Source organism: Cryptotermes secundus, unplaced genomic scaffold, assembly GCF_002891405.2.
Source record: "Cryptotermes secundus unplaced genomic scaffold, Csec_1.0 scaffold1950, whole genome shotgun sequence".
NCBI classification, from domain to species: domain Eukaryota; kingdom Metazoa; phylum Arthropoda; class Insecta; order Blattodea; family Kalotermitidae; genus Cryptotermes; species Cryptotermes secundus.
The window spans coordinates 75,313-102,027 of record NW_019721536.1 but is presented as its reverse complement, the minus strand read 5'-3'; the positions used below and the strand labels follow the sequence as shown (position 1 = coordinate 102,027).

Sequence of the window (26,715 nt, the reverse complement as noted above, 5' to 3'; positions counted from 1 at the left end):
TATATATATATATACACACACATACATACACACACACACACATATATATATATATACACACAGGATGTCCCAGGAGGAATGTGACAGACTTCAGGAGCGTATTCCTTATGTTAACTTATGCCGATATAACCCAAAACACCTATGTCCAAAGTTGAACAGTTACGGAGATAATGGCCAGAGAAGTGTGAAACTTTGACAGGTGTTACACACTTTGTTGATTATGAAATACATATTAAAACTGGCTGGAATATGTGGTTTCTGTAATGTTAATAATGTATGTAACATCAGACTAACTTGTGAATGACATGAAGCCATTAAATTGAACTACAGAGAAACTCGCACACCATGTCATAGTTGTCATTAGGGTTCCAAGCACTATACATGACACATGAATTGCAAGCACTGACATAACATGGCTGACTGCACATTCTGGTATGCGAGTGTATGCGGCTAGTGTGAGCCGTCATCACCACACTCAAGGCCAAACATCGATAAGACTTGTCAGCTGACAGGTACGGTGTGTGGGCCCGCCAGAAGACCACATTTTTCTCGGGCCATTATCTCCGTAACCGTTCAACTTTTGACATAGGTGTTTTCGATTATATAAGCATATTTTAACATAAGGAACACCCTCCTGAAGTCTGGCACATTCCTCCTGGGACATTCTGTATATACAGGGTGTCCCAGGAGGAATGGACCAAACTTCGGGAGGGTGTTCCTTATGTTAAAGTGTGCCGAGAAAAGTGTGGTCTTCTAGCGGGTCCACGGACTATACCTGTCAGCTGTGACTGTTATCTGTTTGTCCTTGAGTGCTGTGAGTCACACTAGCTGTAATCTCATGCACTACTTACAGAGGCTACAGTGTATGTTGTGTCAGCATCGTGAATGGTTAGTAAATTACGTGTAGTTGTGCAGTGTTGCTGAAATGCCTTTTGTGTTTTCACACGTTGAATATTGTGATATGCATTTTGTGTATGGATTTTGCGGTGGCAATGCACGTGCTGCTGTTGAAGAGTACCAAAGGCGTTTTCCCGATCGAAGGATTCCATCTCGACGTGTATTTACGCGAATTCACCAGGCATTGCGTGAGACTGGTTCTCTTCCGAGTGTTTCTGTGCAGTCGGAAAGGGAGGATGTACAAATGAGAAACGCATGAGAGAACGTTCTTCAGATGTTTGAGAGAAGTCCGCGTCTGTCCACCTGTAGAATGGCCTCTCGCATCGGCATATCACGTATGCAGGTGTGGCGAACTTTACATGATGAAGAGCTGTATCCTTACCATGATCAAAGGGTACAACATCTGTAACCAGGCGACAATGCTCAGCGTATGGATTTCTGCCACTGGATAGAAGCTCTTCCCGAACTGTTAAGCATCATTTTATTCAGTGATGAGGCGTCGTTTACCCGTGACGGTGTAAATAATTTATGAAATAGTCATACTTGGTCCCATAATAATCCACATGAGATAATGGAAACGAAATTCCAAAAGAGATTTTCTGTGAATGTACGTTTCATACAGTTATGTGGTCGGCTTATAGCGCAGCCATATTATGTCATCGCTTGCCAGTCATGTGTCATGTATGGTGCTTGGAAACCCTAAGGACAATTATGACATGGCGAGCGAGTATTTTGTACTTCAATTTTATGGCTTCATGTCACTCACAAGTTAGTTTGATCTTACGTACATTATTAACATTACATAATCCACATATTCTTGCCAGTTTTAATATGTATTTTGTAATAAACAAGTGTGTAACACCGGTCAAAGTTTGACACTTCTCTGGCCATTATCTCCGTAACCGTTCAACTTTTGACATAGGTGTTTTGGGTTATATCGGCATACTTTAACATAAGGAACACCCTCCCAAAGTTTGGTCCATTCCTCCTGGGACATCCTGTATATAATTACAGAAACACTTCTGTGCAAGGCTGAAGTGAAGGCAGGGGCTCAGGGGTCTCTGACAGCAATACAAAACCATCATTATCTCTCGAGCAGCGTGCATTACTGTCAATATGCGTAGTTACTTAACTGAACCTGTTTACAGTCATTTGTAGCATATCAAATTGACCACATGAGAAAAGTGGACAGTAAAGTAAAAAGAAGTTGTCTGTGTCATTAACTGATTAAGTACTGTGCCATGAAGGCATATGGGGGATTGGATGTATAGATCCACTTTCTCCTGACCTCGGCACAAGTTGGAGGTTGAATCAGCTAACATGCCCCGGCCGCTTTACCCCCGGGGAAAGAACCCCCAGTACTCACTGGATAGGAGGTTGGGTGAACCCCAGAACCATCTGGATGAGTTGGAGAAGAGAAAATTCTTGACTCTACCGGGATTCGAACTCCAACCTCTTGGTCGTCCAGCCCATAACCAGTTGCTATACCGACCACGCTTCCTGAAAAGTGGACAGTGGTGGAGAAAAGTGTTTCATGATAATGGCACTGATTATCTAAAAAAGGAATACATTATTAAGCACCTGTATCTGAGTCCTTGAAAAGCTGAGAGCTATTTATCCACTCAAGAAATTCCCAGAGTGTTGTGAAACTCAAAGTTTCATTACTATATTCAGAAGATCCTACCATTGGTCCATATCCTGAGCCAGTTGATTCCAAGCCACATCCTCATTTCCTTTGGATCAACTTTAATATTTTCCATCTGCATCTAGGTTTCCCTAGTGGTCTCTTTTCTTCAGATCATTCTAATTATGTTTGGTGAGGAGTCCAAGTGACAGAGCTCTTCATTACACAATTTTCTCTGGCCTCCAATTATTTCATCCAACATAGGTCCATTTATTCTCCATGGTACTCTATAGTCAAACACCCTCAATCTACATTCTTTCTTTAATGTCAGGGATCAGTTGTCACACTCATACAAAACTACAGGCAAAATGGTTGTACAGTACACTCTTTGTAATCCAATATATATGGGATCAAGGTCCTTCCAGATTACCGAAAGTGACTTATTATTGGAAAAAGTCAGAACAGATTTATTAAGTTGTACTGCACAACATAGAAGTTTCAAAATTGATTGTCCTTTAACAATTTATTATCATTTATTAATCTTACATACATAAATATGTACTGTGAATTTTTGTTCACTTATTCAATATTTAGCGCTTAATTTCACTGCATTTTTACAAAAGAAGTGTCAATAATTTTCTGTCTTCTGTTTCTAAGTGCCTCTTTTTAAACTTTGTCTTGCAGTCTTTACAGTGTGAGGATGTCTTCAGCTTGCATGTTGTATTTTTTCAGCCCATGTATAACATGTGTTGAAGGCACTCATGGCGTCATTGTGTGATATTGTGTGGATAATTGGTGGAGTACTTGACCCTTGCTTATTCTCACTGTTGTCGTTTTCTAGCACATTGTTGATTATCTCTTCATCTGTCATGATTTGAAGATTTTCCTCATCATCTCCAGCTAGCTAGTTACTTATGTCAGCAAATGTTGGACCTGATGAATCTTTTGCACACAGTTCAGCTATTGCTTCTTGGAGATCAGAAGTTAGGACTGTCCCATCATTTTCCGATTCTTCTGGCCCTGTAAGGTCACTGCTACCAGTGGATAGTGGATGTGAAACCACAACTTTTTCAAAGAAGAAATAATGGTTTTAGGAGATACATTTTGCCATGCATGTGCAAGATTAAAAACTGCCTCTTTGAGGTTAGTTCATTTCAGACATTGAATGATATAATTTTGGCTTATTACACAGCATAGAAGGCTCTTTTTGTAATATGACTTCACAAACTGTATAACTTTCTGATACATTGGTGGTAGAAATGGGGTGCAGTTTGACGGTAAGGACATTACCTCTATTAAACTTTCTCTTGATTTTAACTGGTCTTTGTTCGTGTGTCCAGGAGCATTATCTACAATTAATACTGCTTTAACTGGTAAACTTTGCTTTTTAAGAAATGTTTTTACTGATGGCTCAAAACTTTAATGGAACCATTCAGTAAACACTTCTTATGTTACCCAACCATGGCTTTGGTTTTTGTATATTACTAGAAGACTTTGGTTTTTAAATGCTCTGGGCTCTGCTGCCTTACCAATCACCAGCATTTCAAGTTTGTGGTTGCCACTTACTTTGAATAAGGCATGAATGTAATTCGGTCTTTAGGCATTTGGTGTGTGGCTGCGCTTTCTTCAGCTCTGTGAACAAAAGTTTCTGTGGGCAAGAGCCTCCAAAATAGACCACTTCTGTGTTATACAACTGCTCTGGCCCAAGACTAGCTCTTCAATTTTGTCTTCGAATTTTTTCACTAAAGGATCAACATCTGAGACATCACAAGATACTTTATCTCCTGTTGTGATTAGAAAACTGATTCTGTATCACTTTTTAAATTTATCTAGCTATCCATTGCTTGCTATCAAATCATCTTTTCTCGTGGTTATTTTGTAAAAATATTTTGCTTTCTCGAATAATTTCCACAGAAATATGAGTGTTTCTATTACTTTCTTGTAAGAACTAAGTGTAAAGAGCATCTTCAACTTGAAGGTACTCACCAGATTTTAGAGTTTGCCTGTCAGTGGGGATACTGTTGGTATTTTTCACAAAACACTCAATCTTCTCTCTTTGTTTCATAATATTGTATATTGCAGCACGTCCAACACCATACTCTTCAGCCAAATTAATAAGTGTTCACATTTGTCAAGTTTCTTAATTATTTCTGCTTTATCACTTGAAGTTAAAAGTTATATGTTTTACGTCTGTCAGAACTGGACACCTTCATAAATCCAGCACTGTCTGAAAAGTACTGCATAAGAATGTAAAATACTGAAGAACTGAAACACTGTGTACTAGTGAGGGTTTAAATAAATCAGTTTGTCAAGCTCGACTGAACACAAGTCAGCTTCTGCTGGCTGTAGAAACTGCATGAAGTCGTGGACACCTGTCTGGCACCTGATGCTGGATTACTGGATGTGTAGGACTAATGCACGGCCTTATTACCAAGATTGTACTGTATTATGTACACATGTTATTTGGCTCTGAGGAAAACAAAAGATTCATTCATTCATTCATTCTCTGAATTTAATGTGCTTGTAACTACTTTATGAATGAAATTTTGATTTGTTAGCCTTATTCCAAAGTATGTGAACATTACCACAGTTTCAAAGGATCTGTAGCTGTAGTTATGTGTGATTCTGATGATGAATCATCAACTTTTTCTTGCTTTCTTCTGTGTTTACTTTTAGACCATCCTCCTTACTAGCATCAGTTAGAGCTTCTGTGTTTTTCATTTATGATATTTGTATTATTTCTCAATAGATTTATTTCTTTAGCAGAGACCAGAAGCTGATGTGTCCCATTTAATTTTAGCCCTACTTGGATTTCCTGGTCCTTCCTAAAGCAATGGTTATAAAGCATCCTCTGTGTCTTAAGGACCACTCTGAATAGGAAACATATCAACAATTTACCTATACAGCCTTTGCTGTAAGTTTCATATAAACATATTGTAATGTGTTTTGCCACTGAGCATGCCATTCGGATTGTTAATTGGTTTTTTTTAACAACCTACAAATCATAACTACAAATACTTATAACACTGTTACAGGTTTACACACTTTACAAACCTTACACAATAATCTCTTCACTCTATCTTCAGGAGGCTTAACTTATTTATAATGCGGGAGCTATACAAGTGTCACTGAATTACACACTCCCAATATCTTCTCAGTTATCACAGACTATCACTGATTATCACATGTAAACACTTCTGATCATGCATTCGGTTCTTCTTATTCCACGACTGCTATACTTCAATTGAACTTATAATGTCTTCTTCACTTTCACAATTCACTCGCTACAACTGAACTCAGTGACTGCTAGACTTCCACTGGACTCCTTAGGCATTCCAGTTTCTCTTATAAACCCTCAGCTGGACAGCAGAAAACGCTCCTCGCTTCCCTGTTGCATAATCACTCTGTTTACCGATTGCCTAGCAACAGTCATTCCACAGACTCCCCAGTTACGTGACGTCACAACCTACTGGGGAGGAGTGTTTACCGAGCGTTGCATAGTTATGGGATGAGTGGGGTGTGACGTCACTCACACTTCCTCTTGTGCAATCCAAGCATTCACAGAGTTGTCACCTAGCAACATGCTGATACAATCCACAACTCTCAACAGTTTCTGCATAGAGCCAATGCACCACAATATATTAATTATCCTGACTAGTTTCATAGGTATTCCAAACTCAGTGAATATGTTGTATTGTAATTCCCCCCTAACTGAATTATAGTTTTTTTTTAAGTTTGTGAATGCCTGTCTAATTGTATGGCCATTTTTTCTTTCATATCTGACAAGTGTCAGAAGTCCTATTAACTGAGCTGTTACTTTTAAACTCACACTGTTGATTCCTAGTAGTGTCATTTATATGTGAATGTAACCTCGAGTTAAAGTACTGAATAAACTTCTGTATAAAGTTAATAACAGCGATTCATCTCAATAATTCCTTATCTGTTTTATCACCCTTGTAAATAGGTACAGTGGTAGACTTATTCCACTGTGGAAAATGTTCTTCCTCATTCCACATAGAATTTAAGAGCTTATGGATCCCTGAACATAACATCTGCTCGTACTTGAATTCTGCCAGAATTTTATCAGTACATGGTCTTTCTAATTTGCAATCCAAACCTTAGAAGGACTAGATTGCGGTATAAATGGCTCAGCTGTATCTCCCTCTGTCTAGCATCACTAACCTCATGCACATTCAGTAGTTGGTTCCATGTATTCAAGATGATGTCGGAATCTACAAGCAGATCTCCCTTCTCATCCTTTATCATGTCAGTTATAGGCTGGTAACTCTTCCTCCATAATAAAAACAAATGTTGATGCAGTAGTATCTTCTTTGTTATGAATACTGATTGTTGTCCAGATGGTGTATTCCATATTCTATATATCTTCTCTTCCTACATTAGTTTTTATTTTTGTATTAGGCTCTAATGTTTTTATTCTTACTGCATTTTGCAAGCTCATTAGTTTTGTCTTTTAAGTGTTCTCTGTTTCTATTTCTGAGATGTGTACTGCCTTCATGTCTTAAATTATTGACATTATTTCCAGTTGCTGCTGTTGTAAATAGTTATATTTTCATTACAAAATATTTCTTTTCTGTGTATCATAAAGAAAAAGCACTTTACTCTTTTGTAGGTTTTATATTTGCTTTAATAAAATGAATATGTGGTTGTTAAAGTAAACGTGAAAAATTAAAGTGCTTTTACTTATTTATGTCACTAGCTTGTACAGTATTTGATGTGAATCTTTGTAATGAGATTTGTGGCACTGTACAGAAACCCCAAAAGAAATTACATGCAGAGCACGAGTGATGGCACCCAAGCTATTTCCGTTGTGCTTAATGTTATATATATCTAGCCTTTTCTAGCATGTTGCATTCAGACCAAAGCAGTTGTCACTGCGACATTCATGTGAATGGAAATGATACATAGCTGGAAGGGAATATATGGAAATATATTTGAGGGGAAATATTAACAGCTTGAGGAAGTTGTAGAGGGGATCATTGCAAGAGACGTCTTTCGATGACTTCAATATAGTTGACCACATCATATTTTAAAATTTATCCTTTATCCATTATCAATTTTTGTGTCCAGTGGATTCCCAAGATGAAGAGCTTACCGCAGTTCTTCACAATCTCGAGAACATTGCTGATATTGATGAAGATAGTATCTTGGGGTCTCAGATATGCCAAGAATTACAAGATGAGGAAATACATGGCTGTGATGATGAAGATATGCAAGACTTCAGTGAACCCCTAGATGCAGTACTGGATTGTTACACAGATGATTACCATCAGAAAGAAAATGTAAAAAGGTATGTGCTGAGTGCTTTTAAAGTGAAAAGTCATGCATGCCTGGTCTCAGATGTGTTCATACACTCAAATTCCAATGATCTCTTCAGTACAATAAATTATAGGTTTATGAAGCATTAGGTGTTTTGGTTTGCTGAAAGGTTGTCTGTAATTTGCTCCTTAAAACTGGCACATTATGTCTTGATTTGCTTTTATCAGAAATTACATACCAGGGAAAGGAATGTGATGACACATGCAGACTTGAATCAGTGTTACTTATTTATGATTTTGCAGTGCACCATACCACAACATAGCAAATTAGTGCACAGTTTTTACATTAGAGCATTTTAAATGAGGATAAAATGTGTCACCATACAAATACAGTAGCCTAACATGAATTATCCAAACCATAGTCTGTTAGCACCTGCTCACTCTGGTTCCTCGCTTGCAGATTTTCTCCTTTTTTCTTCTACCCTGAATTTGTAGGCAGTATGATCCTCCGAAACGTCAGTTAACACAATGTCTACACGGCTCCACATCCAAGAAGTCTGCTTTCTTCATAGTTACTGCCGTAAAAATCTCAAATCTTACATGACTTATCTAGTTTTCAGCTTATCCATACATCTTTTTAAGTGCATTCACAACCCTGCTGGGTACATATTAAATTTAAATTTAAATTCCCATATTGGCAGCAGGCGGGAGTTAATTTAAATGTCTGCCATTGTAGAGTATTAAAAATTGTAAGCATGTTACTGAAAATGCTGTGATTTCTACAATTTTTGTGATAAACGAACTAAATGAACACTTCTTTTGTCTAGAAAGAATACAGAATCAGATATTGTAATTTACAGATTTTAAAATCTGTAAAAATTGTTACACTGATTCCAAAAAAGTTTTTCCCAATTTCGAGCATATGCATGTGCAGAAACTGTATGCATACAGTTTCTGCACAAAACTTTTCTGCAGTATAAATGCATGCTGCTGACATCCTGTCTTACTATGTCTTATCTGGCAAAAGGGATGGAAGTTTATGTTTGTATTGCACATTCTCCAGTCACGTCGGAACCTTTCTGTATGCACAAATGTGGGCGAAGTCTTATCATACTTTGTCCTTCAGAAACTCTGACTGCGTATATCTCGGACTAGCCACACAGAGGTACTGTTCTTGCAATAGCCCCGCATTTCCCTCTTGCTTCCTCACCACTTTCAGAGCCGTCTGTACCGCATTCTGAATGGTGTGATTTATGAGCAGCCTCTCAATTTCGGCTTCTTCCATGCGAAATGAGGCCATGGTGGATAGTTGAAATTGCGATGTTTTATAAGCGTTACGATTAGAGGAGGCCACTCGACATCATTGGCCGACTTACTCTAATACGAGACTGAGGTGTCGTATGTGCTTTTCGCATGGGAAATGGAGTTATATCCGGACAAAGTGCATGAATTGCGACGTCAGACTCTGCATTCAGTTACATGACGCAGGAGGGAAGACTGTCTACTTATAAAGTGGGTGCCCAAAAATAATGTAAGTAGAACAAGAATTTCTATCGTAAAATTTGATTTTAAAACACTGTTTGCTCACGTGGACTGCGCATACCCATACGGTGTCGCACGGCCACTCTGCTACACTTTAAAGGTCTCCATACAGTGTCGCTAGGCTCTTAAAGGTTAAGGTACTTAGTCTCTCAGTCCATCTGTATGCATGATATAGATTGATAAGTGGTGAACAGATTTTTGTGCAATTTGGTACTGGAGAATTTTACAGGATTGCAAGTCATTTCAATTTGCATTTGTATCGGACAGTTATAATGAACACTTTATGTGGGCACCTGCATGCATTTCTTCACATACCTCAAGTGTAACTCGATAAATATTTATGAGAGCAAAAAACATGTTTTGTACAGAATTTATAGAGTAAACATGTTTCATATCCATTACACATTTTCCCTACGTCATTTGGCTTTTGAGATAATTCACCTTATTAGATGCTATGCATACATTTCTGACTTTCTTTATTCAACAATTATCAATGGTGGTTCACACTGGAAAATTACCCTTTAACTCTTCAATGTGGAGTGTTTAGTATGTTCATTAGACCATGTATGTTGTATGCCATAAAATGACAAGTGCAAGGTTATATTTATTACTTTATATTACAGTTAGTTTCAGAGCTATTGTAGTCATTTTTACGTAAATAGATGGTCCTTTGACGTGTGTAATGTTGTAAAACCTTATTTTCTGCAGTTTTTATTTCTTGATCCACACACTTCCACTTTTACATCCAGTAATATCATCTGGTATATGCACTAGTGTGCACGTGCGCATACGAAAAACCAACTTACCACCACACTGCCTGGAACCGTACTGGGACAGCCATGTGGTCAGATTGTACGACATGCGTATATAATTATTACCAACATATACAACAGAAACAACATGCGTATATTAGTATTACCAACATTCCCCCATAATCATAGCATGTAAATTAAATAACTCTAATTAATAATAATAACCAAAATATTATGGTACAATCACATGGGCACATAAATTCAATTTATACAATCAAAAGGTTTCATTCAAATGCATCTAGCAAATATTCATGCTTCACCTTAGGTAAACTCTTCGTCATTATATCGGCCTTCATAATTTCTGTAGGCACATATTCAAGATCAATCAATCCATTCTGTACTACCTCTCTTACATAATGATATCGTACATCGATGTGTTTACATCTGGAATGAAATACTGGATTTGAGGCTAACTTGATACAACTTTGATTGTCAACATTCATCAAAATTGGAGAGTCATCATTTCATAGTTCCATCAGCATTTTTCTGAGAAAGACACCCTCCTTACAAGCCTCACTTAGAGCAATATATTCAGACTCAGTAGTAGAAAGTGCAACACTTTTCTGCTTCTTTGCCTCCCAAGAAATAGGTCCATTTGCTAATTCAAAAATGTTTCCCGAGTAAGACTTCCTATCTTCTCCATTAGCATAATCTGAGTCAGAGTACCCAACAATGGATTTTCCTGTCTTAGAATACACCAAACACAGGTCCTTAGTTTTTCTTAGATAACGCAATACATGCTTGGCACATTTCCAATGTTCAGCCGTGGCACAAGAATTGTATTGACCTAGGAAACTGGCTGCAAAAGCAATGTCAGGTCTTGCTATAAGAGCTAAGTAATTGAGGCAGCCAACCAAACTTTGATAAGAGAAAATCTCACTTAACTTATCAGAATTGTTTCTGTCTAGCTTACAACCAGCAGGAAGAGGTGTAGATACATTTTTACAGTTTATCATGGCAAACTTTTCCAGTATCTTGCATATGTATTCCTCTTGATCTACATAAATACTTCCATTCCTTTTCCTAATTCTCATACCTAACAAGTACTTAGTTTCTCCAAGATCTTTTAATCTGAACTTAGATCCTAGTTTCTTTACAAGTCTTTCTTTTTCAGAGATATCATTGGTTACAATTAAGAAATCATCAACATATAATGCTAAAACAGTAAATGAATCATCCATCTTTCTGTAAAACATACATGGCTCATTAACAGAAACTTCATAACCAAGAGTTACCAACTCTTTAGTAATAGTAGTATTCCATGTACGTGAAGCTTGCTTCAATCCATACAAAGCTTTGTTTAATAGACAAACTTTATTTTCCAATCCTTCAACAGTAAAACCCTCAGGCTGAGTCATGTATATTTCTTCTTCTAATTCTCCATTCAAGAAGGCTGTGCAAATATCAAGACTATACATCTTCAAATTTAACTCAACAGTCAAGGCTAACAAAAATCTTATTACAGACCTTCCAACAACTGGTGAATAAGTCTCATTATAGTCAATCCCATCAATTTGAGAAAAACCTCTAGCAACTAAGCGTGCCTTGTATTTGGGATCACTCTGTAAGTCCTTTTTAACTACATACACCCACTTACATGAGATAGCTTTCTTACCTTTGGGCAGCTCTACTAGATTCCATGTATTATTCTGAATGAGTGCATCATACTCCTCTTTCATTGCCCTTTTCCAATTATTTTTATCAGGTCCTCTAACAGCACTTGAATATGAATCTGGACAGTTGTCAACAAAACTTTCAACAGTCATGAAATTAGTTTCATAATCCTGCAACCACAATGGTGGGCGTCTAACCCTCATCATTGTACCTGGTTCATTCTCAACCTGTTGTACAGGAACTGCAAGTACATCATCAGTTTCAGCATCACTTAATACAGATGCAACCGGAGTATGATCACTCTCATTCAGATTTACAGTAGAGTCATCTAATACTTTTTCTGCATCAGGTTGATCCCCACTATCAGAGATCTCAGACCCAAAATAGCTAGGCTTGATGAAATCAGTAGATGCATTTACATTCTCTTCATCTACACTAGCCCTTACATTTTCCAAGAAAATGACATCTCGTGCAAATGTTACCGATTTAGGGTTGGACAGATCAATCAGTCTGTAGTTTCCAGACTTCTCACAGTATCCTACAAAACACATCCCCTTCGATTTAGAATCCCATTTAAGCCTATTTTCCTTTGGTACATGCATGTATGCCACACATCCAAATACTTTAAAATGGGATACATTAGTCTTTTCCCCAGACCAGCATTCCTGTGGCGTCTTATTTATCAAAGCTTTGTGTGGAACCCTATTTTTAATGTAAGTTGCCGTATTGATGGCTTCTGCCCACATTCGCTTATTACACTTTGCTTCACTCATCAGACATCTGGCCATCTCACAAAGACTACGATTAACCCTTTCGGCTAATCCATTTTGTTGAGGATTATAAGGTACTGTCACATGATGCTCTATCCCATTTTGCTCGAGATAATCAGAGAAATGTTTAGAAATATATTCCCCACCATTGTCAGTTCGTAGGGCTTTAATAGTCTTCCCAACTTGATTCTCAACGAAAGCCTTGAAATTACAATAAACAGTAAACACTTCATTCTTAGACTTTATGAAATATACAAAAACCTTTCTAGAGAATTCATCAGTAAAGGTAAGAATATACTTAGCTCCATTCCAGGACTCAACTTCCATAGGTCCACATAAATCTGAGTGGATTACGTCCAGTAATCCTTTTGCTTTGATCATGAACTCTTGATCATGAATCTCAAGGAGACTGAAGCCAGAAATGACTGTACTGTGAAAGCCAGCAGCATTTTAACTGACTGACTGATGAGTCAGTTTGCAAGTTGCAAGCATGCAGTGGCAGTTTATGGTTGGCTATGAGGAATCTCGATTGTTAGCAGCATAACAAAGAGAAGGCTACATGTGTGGTGTAGTTGTAGTTATTTATGAAGTGTATAAATCAGTGATAAAGTTATAATCACATGTATTTATGAATTATGAGCATTCAGCAAATCCAGTTATCAAGTAGCAGTATATTTTTTATTGCTAGTGGCGTTGGACTAAGCCCCTTGTACTACGACCACTTCTGGCCTATTGTACCAGCCCCAGATGACAGGTGAGGGTGATTGTGGAGCAATTGGTGGAATGAAGATTGGCAGGGGAACCAAAGGAAACCTGCCCCAGCACCACTTTGTGCACCACAAATCCCATTTGACCAGACCCTGGATCGAACCCGGGCACCGACTAACCGCTTGAGCTATGGCGCGGCCCTCATCAAGTAGCAGTAACTGAATTCTAGTGATACTTTTGGAATCGTAGAAAGTGACGAATTAGTAGAAAAAGTTTGCGAGACACAGATGAATGCAGTGAAAGTGATTTTCACGATGAGGAAGATTTTGTGTTGTTAGCTGTAAGTGCCCCCTCGTTGGTGTCTCCACCTTATCGTGGTGAGGGGGTTTGAGTATGCCAAGGACCCTGAGAGCTATACCAGCGGTAGCGTAGCTACTGGCAGGGCCTCCCTTGCTGGACAGGTCAAAGGGTAGGCATCAGACGAAGAGAGACACCAAAAACTGATGCCGGAAGCAGCGTCATCAGTAGCGACTTGAAGCACAGAGCAAATGATGCTCGAGATGGTTCAAGTTCGTATAGCAGCAGGCGTGACCAGAGTGGTTTGAACGGCTGCTGTACTGCGATGTGGAAAGCAAATGGAAAAACTACCACATTATCACTTTTCCTGGATAGTCTCTTTCCAAAAACAGAGATACCATATATGCGAGATGTTTCCTCTGGAGGCAAAACAATCCGGAGGTAAACTACTCCCCCAATCGGATCTCCGGAGGGAGTGTTTCTAGAGAAAATATCATGCAGGCGTTACGACAAGAAAAAGTGTGAAGATCAGAAGGAACATCATGGCTACAAGATTGGAACATGGAATGTAAGGACCTTGAATCAAGCAGGCAAATTGCAGAATTTGAAAATGGAAATGCATAAAAATGAGGTGTATGTTCTAGGTGTCAGTGTAGTGCGGTGGAAAGGACAAGGTGAAATAAGAAGTGATTATACAGTGTATTATTCCGGAGGTGAACGGGCTGAAAGAGGTGTGGCAATAGTGGTGCATAAAAGTGTAGTGAGGAGTGTTGTTAAGAAGATTGCTTGTAATGACAGAATTATTGCTCTGAAGTTAAAGGCAGAACCTGTAGATATACTGATTATACAAGTGTACATGCCAACATCAGAGTATGAAGATGATGAAGTGGAAAAAGTTTATGACACAGTTGAAGAAATTCTTCAGGAAGATGGAAGAGGTGAGACAAACAGCATCATACTGGGAGACTGGAATAGCACTGTTGAAGGTGAATCATATCAGAATATTGTTGGATCACATGGACTAGGAAGATAGAATCACAGGGATCAAATGCTTAGTGACTTTTGGAAACGAAATGGATTGATTGTTACCAACACTTGGTTCAAGAAGCCAAAGAGAAGAATTTACACATGGAAGGCACCTGGGGATTGGAAGAGGCATCAGCTGGACTACATCCTTGTGAAACATCGATTCAGAAACAGTGTGAAGGATGTGAAGACGCTTCCTGGGGCAGATATTGACTCTGACCACAACTTACTGGTTGCCAAGTTCCAAACCAGGTTAAAGAAAATTATAAGATTTCAAAAGCGCAGACCTAGATGGGATTTGGAAAAGTTATATGCTCAAAGACAAAGCATGCAGGAGACCCTAGAAGAGAAACTCGGTGCAATTCAAAGTGAAAGCAGAAATGCTGAAGTGCAGTGGAACAATATACGAGTAAAAGAGTGCATGTTAGATAGTATTAGTGATCTGGCTGGTAAAGTTGAGAAGATAGCAAGAAAACCATGGGTTACACAGGAGATGATGAGTAAAATGGAGGAGCGAAGGAAATGGAAGAATGTAAACAATGAAGAATGCAGGAGGAAATACAGGCGACTGAGTAATGAATTGAAGAGAGCCACGGTTGGGACCAAAAAGGAATATCTTGAGAAGATATGTAATGAGATTATAGAATTTCAAAGAACAGGACGTTATGATTTGATGTACATGAAGACAAAAGAACTAGGATGGAAAGAGAATCATGGGATTCAAAATATTGGCATCGAAGACTCCCAGGGGAATAGAATAGTAGATCAGAGGAAAGTGCTGAAAATTTGGGAAAATTATATTACAGAACTATATGATCGACCTAATCGGCCAGAAACCTTAGAAGTTGAACCGGAAGAAGAAGTAGATACAGACGAGAAAGGACCATATATTTTACAAAGTGAGGTGGAAAAAGCTATCAAGGAAATGAGGAAGGGAAAGGCTACAGGAGATGATGATGTACCTGGAGATGTCCTTAAGTTGCTGGGAGAAGGTGGTTTGAGAACACTGACAAAACTAATGAACACTGTATTTGAAAGTGGAGAGTGGCCCAAGGACTTTACAGAAGTTACAATGATTGCCTTAAAGAAAAAGACAAAAGCTACAAAATGCAGCGACCATCGCACAATAAGTCTTATTGCACATACAGCAAAGATAATAGCAAAGATACTTAAAAGAAGAATTGAAAGGAAAATAGAGGATGTACTTGGAGAAGATCAGTTTGGATTTAGAAGAGGAAAAGGAACCAGGGATGCAATTGGGATGATGAGAATTATAGCGGAACGAACTTTGGAGATAGATGAAGAACTGTGTGTTTGCTTCATAGACTGGCAGAAGGCATTTGACCGGGTAAACTGGACCAAATTAATGCAGATCCTGAAAGAAACAGGTATCGATTGGCATGAAAGAAGATTGATTAGCAAATTGTACATGGATCAGAAAGTTAGAGTACGACTGGACAGGGGGGAGACAGGAAGTGTGCAGATTGGAAGAGGAGTTCGACAAGGATGCTGTTTATCACCAATTCTGTTCAACTTGTACAGCGAATGCCTTACCAAGGAAGCTCTGGATGGGCTCGGTGACTTCAAAGTAGGAGGGCAAATTATTCAAACTGTGAAATATGCAGATGACCTTGTGTTAATGGCTAAGGAAGAAACTGTGCTACAGGGCATGATTGATAGACTAATTGAAATTGGAAGGTGCTATGGCATGGAAATGAATGTGGAGAAAACAAAAGTAATGAAAATTTCGAGACAACCAACCCCAGTCACAATAAAGATAGACCAAAAACAAGTGGAGAATGTGAAATGTTTTAAATATTTGGGTAGCTTGTTAACAGATGATGGAAGGTGTACTTGTGAAATTAAATCCAGGATTGCCATGGCAAAAGCTGCATTTAGCAAGAAGAAGAATCTTTTTACCAGCAAATTGGACTTAAATTTGAGGAAGAAACTAGTGAAATGCTACATTTGGAGCATAGCTCTGTATGGGGCTGAAACATGGACACTTAGGGCAGTAGATCAGAAACATCTGGAAAGTTTTGAAATGTGGTGTTGGAGAAGGATGGAGAAGATCAGTTGGACCGATTATGTGAGAAATGAAGAAGTGTTAATTAGAGTCAGTGAGCAGAGGAATATCCTACATGAAATAAGAAAACGGAAGGCTAATTGGATTGGTCATGTTTTACGCAGAAACTGCCTTCTAAAAGAAGTAATTGAAGGAAAGATAGAGGGGCGGATAGAAGTGACAAGAAGACGAGGAAGAAGACGTAAGAAGATGCTGGATGACCTTGGGGACAGAAGAGGATACTGTCATTTGAAGGAGAGAGGTCTAGATCGCATTAAGTGGGGGAATTGTTTTGGAAGAGACTGTGGACCTGTCATCTGACAGATTACTGATGATGATGAGCTGTAAGTGGTGATGATGAGAGTTTCTGTATGATTAACACTAATTTTCATTGAGAGGACTTGGACAATTACAATGGATAGGGATAAGGTTTTGACCCTCAAGGTAGTGTATAGTCTGTTATTGGCATTGTACAAATATGTACGTACTTGAATTATTTTATGATAAGGATATGGTACAGGCAGTTGTGGATGAGACCAGTCACTGTGCAGGACGGTTACAAATTCAAGAGGTAATATTTTTAAGTGATCCAGCAAAAATGATTGGCAGCCCATGACAGTAGAAGAAATGTATATTTTCATGGCATTTTTCATGGTTATGGCAATTGTATAGATTCCCAGCATGAGTCTGTACTTCTAACGAAACAGGCTGGTAGTCGTCCAATTTTGGATTGCATAGACAGCACTTCCAAGGATACATATAAAGGACCCAAAAATTCATCCTATCATCACTCACCTAGATTCAAAATTCCAGACCCTTTACCTGCTCCAACAAGACAGTTCCATTGGTGAATCACTTACCTTGTGGAAGGGCTACCTGTTTTTCGAACAGTAACATTGATTGAAATCATCACAGTTTAGAATAAAGACATTCAAGTTATGTGTGTCCAGTTCTGGTTACCTATGGTCCTTCATAGTGTATATCAGAAAGGAGCTGTTTTGAAAAACATGCTGAAAACAAGAGTAGTAGTTATGAAATTTTCAAAACCCCTGCTCCACAAAAGCTATATGTTATGGCATGATAATTACAATACTCCAGATCTGTAACGTATCTGAAGTCATGAAACGTTGATTGTGTGGGTACCATGAAAATAAACAGAATGAATGTTCCTAAGAAAGTGGCAGAAAAATTACTAGAGAAGGGTGCAGTTACTGTGCATAATCCCTCTCATAGAAAAAAAATCTGTGCTAACAGGATTGTGTGTAGTCTGCAGGAAACATGACAGAAGGACTGTGAAATTGCTCCTTGCATCAGTGGGTATTCTGAGGTGTGTGACATACAAAAGGTTTCTGAGGCAACATAAAATGCACATATACAAGGGAGAGTTAATAAATAAGCCAGCGGCCTCCATAGTCTAGAGGTAACGTTTCCACCTCGTGACTTGTAGTACCCGGGTTCAAATACCCGGTGGAGGTCGTCAAATTTTTAAGGGCGGAAAAATTCAGGGAACAAGTCCTCCGGGAGGGACTTTAAGCTGTGGGTCCCGTGTCGTAGCTTTATGGCACGTAAAAGAACCTCATATCTCCAAAGGAGGTCACTGAGCCAAATTACGGATGTTTCCCGCCCAACAGCAGTCTCTAATACCTCTGGTAGATGGGGGAAGCATTATAGATACCTCTCAGCTAGTAGAGCCAGTCTCGCTGGCTGGGCAGGACTGATGGTAAGCACCAGTACCGGTAGGATATAGAGACTTGTAGAAATCATAGAGGGAAGCACAATGGACCAATACAGGTATAAGTGCATGGGGAAACCCACCCTCTCCAATAACTAACTAATAAATAAGCCACACATGGATATAAAATGTAAAATATGTGTGATGTTTAAACCTGGAAGAAACGTTTATTTCTTGACATATCCTCCACCAAAATTGATAAACCTGTCCTCTTGCTTTACCAGTGCATCAAAATCCGCAGCATTGAAGTCTTTTGACCGTTGTCTCAGCCACTTTCACACCTACATTTCAACCTGGTTGAGCATCATCTGTGACTGTCAAACGTCCTTGAGAGAATTTCTCGACCCAATTGTAAACAGCTTTACACGGCAAACACTTCCCACCATAAACAGGGAACTTTTCTTTATGAATGCCCTTTGCATTTGTTCTGTTTGGTCACAAGAAACGCTCAACAGAGTGCTGCTCTTCAGTACTACAGCCATGAGCACTGTCATCATTTTGACTACTGAAACCAGCCTCTGAACATGCATGTGCGTCTGCTACATAGATTATCATGAAGCTCGATTGTGCTGATACCTAGTGATACACGTTAAAACCTATTACATCCATTACAGCTGTTTTACTTCCATTTGTGACTATTTACTGATTCTTCTAAGCACAATAGATGATTGAAGGTTGCAGTGCAGCGGCCAGTTTTTATGGCCCACCCCTTACATACATACATACATACTGATTCTCTTTGTATATAATCTAAGAGTCAGTAGGGAACCAACATTCCAAATATTGTTCCTGTTGAAAGACAACCATGTAAGATTTTTCATTTCAAAATGCATGTCATTTTTGCACTTATTAGAGCATAATTTGAATACCCTTAAATACTGCTCCCATGTCATGCTACAGATTGGAAATTAATTGCCCCCACTTTGAAGTGTTAATTGTCTGTGTTTATTCAGTTATTTGTAATAGCAATGACAATGGTTGATTCATTACACTGCAGTTATGATAGACATTGCCTGCAGTGTGTTTTCTATGCACAGTGTTTCAGAAATTCATTCTGCTTCTGTCACAGATGATGGGTTGTCATTATTCTGACAGATAAATTTGTGGCTTCCTCACCTGTGAAAATAATAAGACAGTAATAAGAGACGTCATGAGTTCAAGGTCTTTACATGGTATCTGATTAATATCTGATTTTATTTCCATAGTTTTACCAGTCATGATGATGACTCACTGTGGGGAAAAAACATTTTGGGATGATGAGAATGAGACTGTTCCACAAATTGATGGTACAGATCATGTTCTTGATATGCCACAGTGCAAGAGGTTTGGAATGAGAGGAAAATCGTTTCTACAGAAACCAGTGCCTAAACCTTCAGTGCAAGTGTCAGGAGTGACACATCTGTATTGGCTTCGAACAGTGAGATGTTTTGTAATGGTGTCACAGAGCTAAACACTTATGAATTTTGTCTCTCAACTGGTCCTGAGAAAGAAATGTATGTTAAGCAAGTTACTACTGATGGAAGATATCCTGTAATTGCAGGAGGTATGAAAACAGAATATGAGAATGACTTACATACTTACTCATGGAGCTGAGCCCTTCTGAAGGAGCCGCCAATTGTGCGGCTACTTAAGAATTTCCCAGCATTTTATGGAACCTGAAGGTTCATTACCGTGTTCACAAGAGCCCTCCACTGGTCCCTATCCTGAGCCAGATCTATCCAATCCATACCATCCCGTCTTATCTCTCTAAGATCCATTGTAATATTGTCCACCCACCTACGCCTTGGTCTTCCCTGTGGTCTCTTTCCTTCTGGCTTTCCCACCAATATCCTATACGCATTCCTTGTCTCCCCCATTTGTGCTACATGACCTGTCCACCTCATCCTCCTTGACTTGATCAATCTAATTATACTTGGAGAAGAGTACAAGTTATGAAACTCCTCATTATGCAGTTTTCTCCAACTTCTGTGACTTCATCTCTCTGTGGTCCAAATATTCTCCTCTACACCCTGTTCTCAAACACCCTCAGTCCACGTTCCTCCCTTAATGTCAGAGACCAAGTTTCACAGCCATACAGAACCACAGGCAAAATTATAGTTTTGTATGTTCTAATTTTTATGTTTTTGGACAACAGACGAGAAGACAAAAGGTTCTGGACTGAATGATAGCAAGCATTACCTGAGTTCAGTCGCCTCTTAATTTTCTTCTGAAAAAGGTTTCGATCTGTTATCATTGTTCCCAAATATCTGAACTGTACCACATTTTCAAAACATCTGTTTCCTATCTTTATATCATGATTTTGCCCTGCATTTTGGTGACGAGACAGTAACATATACTTAGTTTTCTCTGTGTTTACTTCTTTACTCTTTACTTGCGTCAATTAAAGTTTGTGTGTTTTTCTTTATGGTATCTATATTATCACCCAGTAGGTTCATATCATCGGCGTAAACCAACAGCTGATGTATCCCGTTTAGTTTCAGTCCCACCTGGTTTCCCTGGACCTTCCTAATTGCATATTCTAAGGCAAAGATGAAAAGGAGTGGCGATAAAGCATCTCCTTGTTTTAGACCATTCTGGATAGGAAATTTATCAGACAAATGTTTACCTACACGGACTTTACTGTATGTTTCGTTTAAACACATTTTAATCAACCTAACTAGTTTCATGGGTATCCCAAACTCTATCAGAATATTGTACAATACTTCCCTCCTAACTGAATCGTAGGCTTTCTTGAAGTCCTTGAATAGCTGATGTACTGTCTCATCGTACTCCCATTTTTTCTCCAGTATCTGACGAATGCAAAAGTTCTGATCTGTAGTTGATCTCTTACGTCGAAACCCACACTGATGATCCCCAATAATTTCATCTATATATGGACTTAACCTTGAAAGAACAGTATTGGACAAAATTTTATATGAAGTTGATAGCAGTTATATCCTTTGATAGTTACTACAGTCAGTTTTATCACCCTTCTTGTGAACTGGTACAATAATAGACTCTTTCCACTGATCAGGCAATTTTTCCTTATGCCAAATAGAAGTAATTAGATTGTGGATCTTAGAATGTAATATTTCGCCTCCTGCTTGAACAAGTTCTGCTGGAATTTGATCACTACCTGGCGATTTATACCGTTTCAATTTTGCAATAGCACTTTCAACCTCAAAAGGGCTAGGATGAGGTATTATTCATTCATTCATTTATTTCATTTCCATAGATCCATACAGAAACAAGTTCCATGAGATGTGGAAATAGTCAAGTTTGAATCTTAACATAGATAACTGCTCAGCTATATCGATTTCTGTCTGCCTGCCATCACTGACCCTATGTACATTGAATAACAGAGAAGTAGTTCCTCCACCTATTCAAAATGTTGTGGGAATCGGCAAGCAGATCACCATTCTCATCCTTCACTAAGTTACTGCTAGGCTGGTAACCCCTTTTAAAATCACTTATTCCTCTATACAGGTCTCTAATATTCTTGTTCTTACTGTTCACTGCAAGCTCATCAATTTTGTCTTTCAGATATTCCCTCTTTTTGTTCCTGAAATGCCTGCTGGTTTCACGTCTTATATTGTTTAGTTTATCCCCATTTAACTCGCTTGGATCCTGTAACCACTGCAATTTGGCCTGCTTTCTTTGATCTAACAATTTTGAGCATCCTTCATCGAACCATGGCTTATGCTTCTTCGGTTCATAATAACCTAGACACTCTTTGGCAAACATTTTTATATTCTCTCTAATAGCTTCCCAAGCTGTATTAACATCCACCTCAGTGTCCAAGTTTTCCAAAGCCACAAACCTATTTGAGATTTCTACATGATACTGCTCTTTACCCTCTACCTCATTTAATTTCTTGAGATTGAACCTCTCTTTATGAACTCTGTGTGTTGTTTGTTTGCTCACTGCCAGTCTTTCCCTAACCTTTGCCACCACCAGGTAGTGGTCAGTATCACAATCTGCTGCCCTGAATGATCGGACATCAAGTATACTTGAGTGCCATCTCCTATAAAAGTATGGTCTATTTGATTCTGTATCTTCCCATCAGGAGATGTCCAAGTAAATTTATGGATGTTACGATGTGGGAACATTGTACTTTTGACAGTAAGATTTTTTAATATGGCAAAGTTAACTACTCAAACTCCATTATTATTACTAATCTCATGCAAACTCTCATTCCCAATTGTTTGTTTGAAAATGTCTTCCCTCCTTACTTTGGCATTGAAATCTCCTATCAAAATTTTCATAAGGTACTTCGGGAATTTATCAAATACATGTTCTAGTTCTTCATAGAATCTATCTTTTATGTCATCAATTTTATCTTCTGTTGGGGCGTGAACATTCATAACAATGATATCACACCAGTGACCTTTTGGTATTATATATGATATCCTATCACTAACGAATTCTACCCTCTTAACTGCTGATACGATTCTCTTATGTACGAAAAATCCTGTACCTAATTCATGATTTTCATTCCCCTTTCCATAGAAAAATGTATAGTCTCCTGCTGGTGCGATGCCACCTCCATCCCATCTGACCTCCTGTACTCCCACTAAATATGAGAATGACACTGTAAGAAATTGTTTGTTGGGCCTTCTTAGAGATGGTGATGGCTCTGTAACTATGGAGAGCATAGAAGCATCACAGACTGATCCAGTAACAACAGATGGTTCAGTGATGGATACCAAAAGTTGTAATGATCCTTTAGATACTACAGACATGAAAATCGATACAGAAATCACTTCAGTTGAGTCGTACAGTTTGTCAGTATTGCTCAGAATGTTATTGGTCCTATTGGTGTAGGAAGCATGAGGACTTTGCCTCAGGATTGTCCGTTTTCAATAAATGATTTGATGACATGTACCAGTCATGAAAATTGCCTCAGGATTGTCCGTCTTCAATAAATGATTTGGTGACATGTACCAGTCATAAAAATGGTATAGTAAGAGAATCTGTAATTGATCCAGATGCTTTGGTAGCAATTCCTGAAGACTGTGTAGATCCTGCAATTTCAGAAGTAACAAAATATAAGTCTTTGAAAATTCTTTCAGAGCCTTTGATGGAAGTTTCAGAGAATATCACTGCTGATTATATGTTAGTAGACCCTAATAGTAATCCATCCTTATTTAATTCTTTGTCAGAAGTTTCAGAAGATAGTGCCGTTCAGGTTATGGGATATTTAGGTTCAGAGTCTGCTGATTCTAAAGACGAGCAATTTGGTAATGTCTTTGGTCCATTTCTTCCAGCTGATGAGTCTTCTAATTCAGAAATAAATGTCCTGCCACTTTCTGTCATATGTTGCAACATGTCCACATCAGATGGCTCTGCACATGACTTGCAGTTGAATGGTTCTAGAGGTATGTTTGATGTAGATGGTCAGGACTGTGAACAGTACAGGCAGAGTGTCTTGATTGGTGATCCATTGCTCATGGCACAGTCAAGCTTGTTAGAAAGGGATAATGACTTTCAACTGAATGAGTTTTTCTGTAATGGGAACACATCTAGCACATGGTTATCTTCAGAACAATGTTCAGAAACTTCTGAATCTTCATATCTCTCTGACTTCAGCACAGATTTGTTGGCTGATTATGATACTCAGATAGCCCAAGAAATTTCAGCAGAGAAGAAGAATGTTTCATGCAAAACTTCAATCACTCTTAACAATTCAGATCAGAACGAAAACCCAGGAAATGATACCAGATTAAGACACTCAAGGAGGATGATGGCACAGGATTGTAAGGTGCATTACACATCTTGCAGTTCAAAATCTAATGGGAAAATAGTAAAACCATTCATGCAGTGCAATGGAAGGACAGATTCTTCAAGTGAAATGGTGGTTGCTAAACAGTTATTAAATTGTCATGTTCTCCCCGAAATAAGTTCGGACATTGATACTGTCGGTACACTGCCTTCCTACACATATGAACGCCCAGTGGAAGTTTCTTTGGTTGAAGGAAAACATACTGAAACAATTCTGTGGGAGGGGAAATATAGAAGAGATAATACAGTTAAAAGAAAATTCAATTGATATTGGTCTTTCTCCACAGAATGAAGGAAAGAATGCCAGCAAAGTGAGCTACGTCCATAAAATGGGGTGAGAAAGCGAATGCTAAAATTTATATTACTGGCAGGAAAAGTGCAAGTAAAGAAAGAACAGAACTTTTTGTAGGAGACAGAGTGGACAGCTCTGCTGTAACTACCGAGACCCAAAATGTACTTAGTGAATTCCTTCAATTGGGTGGTAACTCACTGAGATTCCCTGCATCACCAGTATGTGCAATAACAGTGAATGATGAGAAGTGCATAGGGCACTCGAATGGAATATACTTCAAGAAGCTGGAAAGACAACTGCAAAGAAAAAAATGCAAAAAGTTATCTCTGTCAGGTAGAAGGAAGACTACCTCATTAACATCAAAGGAGAGAAACAGACATAAAACAAACAGTATTGTGTAAGTAGGTTTATGTTTTGATAATGTGTTTGTAGTTGTGTTGTTACTGTTAAATTGAAGACATGAAAAATTGAATTTCAGTTCAGGAAATTTCTTGTGATCTTAGACAGATATTCAAATCATAAAACAAGCAACATTTTCTTTTTAATGTATTGTCACTTTCCCATGTTTTGTAAAAATTAAAAGCATTCACTTAAAGAGGAGTATAGTAAAATTAAGTTAAGATGAACTTGGCATGTAGTGAGAAGTCTTGTCAATGAGGATTACCCTGCTCTTCCCATGTGATAAAGGTATTTGAATTGTCAAGCTGACTACTCATCACTGTCTTTAGCGAAGATTAAGAGTGTATGGGGCTTCTTACACACATTTCCTGCCCTTTAATTTCAATATATCATTTCTAGGATGGTCGTGGGTTCAAGTCCCGATGAGGTCATTGAATTTTTTTCAGTTTACCTAATCCTTCCAGCCGCACTAGGCCCTTGGGTTTACTCAGCCTCTAACAGAAATGAGTACCAGGAATTAATTAAATAATTCTCCTGGGAAGTAAAGCGCGGCCGGCGCATAGGGCTGACAACCTTATCACCCTCTTTGAGCTGATTGTCTAGACCAGTGTTTCCCAACCTTTTTGATGCCGCAGACCCCCTGTACCGAATGGTAATTCACCACGGCCCCCATAAAGCCCAAAATGGAAATTTTTAAATTTTACAAGTACATATCATAAAAATGAAGCAGTAACTTAAAATTTTACAACACTAAATGTGTCATTTATGACAATAAAATACTGTTATAAATGGAGATATTCGGAAGATTACGAACATATCAATTAGGTGTAATATTATGAATTTAACACTCGGCTAATTTGATGGCTGGTGCTGTTTTTCAGACGTCAACTTTCGAATGTCAGGATCAAAACTGGATAATTTCAGACGTAGATCTGGCTCCACATTAAGTCTGTTCCTATATCTGTTTTTCATGTGTACAAGATGAGAAAATGTTGTCTCGCACAGATATATAGTGCGAAATGGCAACAGATGTCTTACAGCCCTTTTGGAAATTTCAGGGTAAACAGACCTAGCTTGGAACCAAAACTCCAGTAATGGTAACGAAGGAAACAGCAATTTGAACGTCGAATCACAGGACAGCTCGATAAGTTGCTCTTCCTCGGCAGAAGGAAGTTCAAATTCAGAGTCTACAAAAGGATTTTTCATCCAATTGTTATTTTCAAGACCAAACGGAAAATACAGACGTAGTTGAGACGCCAATGACCTCATATGTTCAATCATACTTTCAGCAACATCACTAGAAATGGGTTGTTCACTGGAATCAATGAAATCACTCAGCATGTGAAAGGAATTGTATTTTCCTTTCTCGATACGGCTGCACCACAAATTTAACTTCTTGATTGTTGCCTCTATCTTGTCTTGCGCAGAAAACACGGTGACAGATGTACCTTGAAGGCTCGAGTTAAGAGTATTCAAGATGTTAAAAATGCCCGCCAAGTAAGCAAGAGAGGAGAGCCATGCGAAATCATTTAAATAGTGTGTTAACTGAAATTGGAGTTTATGAGGAACAACCTTACTTCGTCTCAAAGCTCAAGCAGCTGCGTCAAAACCTTACCCCGGGACAGCCATCGGATTTCTGAGTGCAATAATAAGTGTTCATGATCACTTCCCATTTCATTACAAAGCGCAGAAAATAATCGGCTGTTAAGAGGACGGGCTTTAATAAAATTGACAATTTTTACTGCCTCGTCTAGAACGATTTTCATTTTGGAGGGCATACGGCGTGCAGCTAATACTTCGCGGTGTATGCAACAATGTGTCCATTTAACAAGAGGTGCGACTTTCTGGATACGTGCGACCAAACCATTATGTATTCCCGACATTGCCTGAGCACCATCTGT

At 38.6% G+C, this 26,715-nt stretch overlaps 1 protein-coding gene across 4 annotated transcripts in view; it reads left to right on the top strand.

Annotated features, from left to right (window-relative positions):
* The window catches only part of LOC111875580 (DNA polymerase zeta catalytic subunit), a 156,311-nt gene that overhangs the window by 65,463 nt on the left and 64,133 nt on the right, over positions 1-26,715 (top strand). For all 4 annotated transcript variants that reach the window (XM_033755866.1, XM_023871931.2, XM_033755865.1 and 1 more), the window contains one exon: positions 7,610-7,829. In XM_033755866.1, coding sequence (XP_033611757.1) covers positions 7,610-7,829 — 220 coding nt within the window. The remainder of the gene's footprint in view (positions 1-7,609; positions 7,830-26,715) is intronic.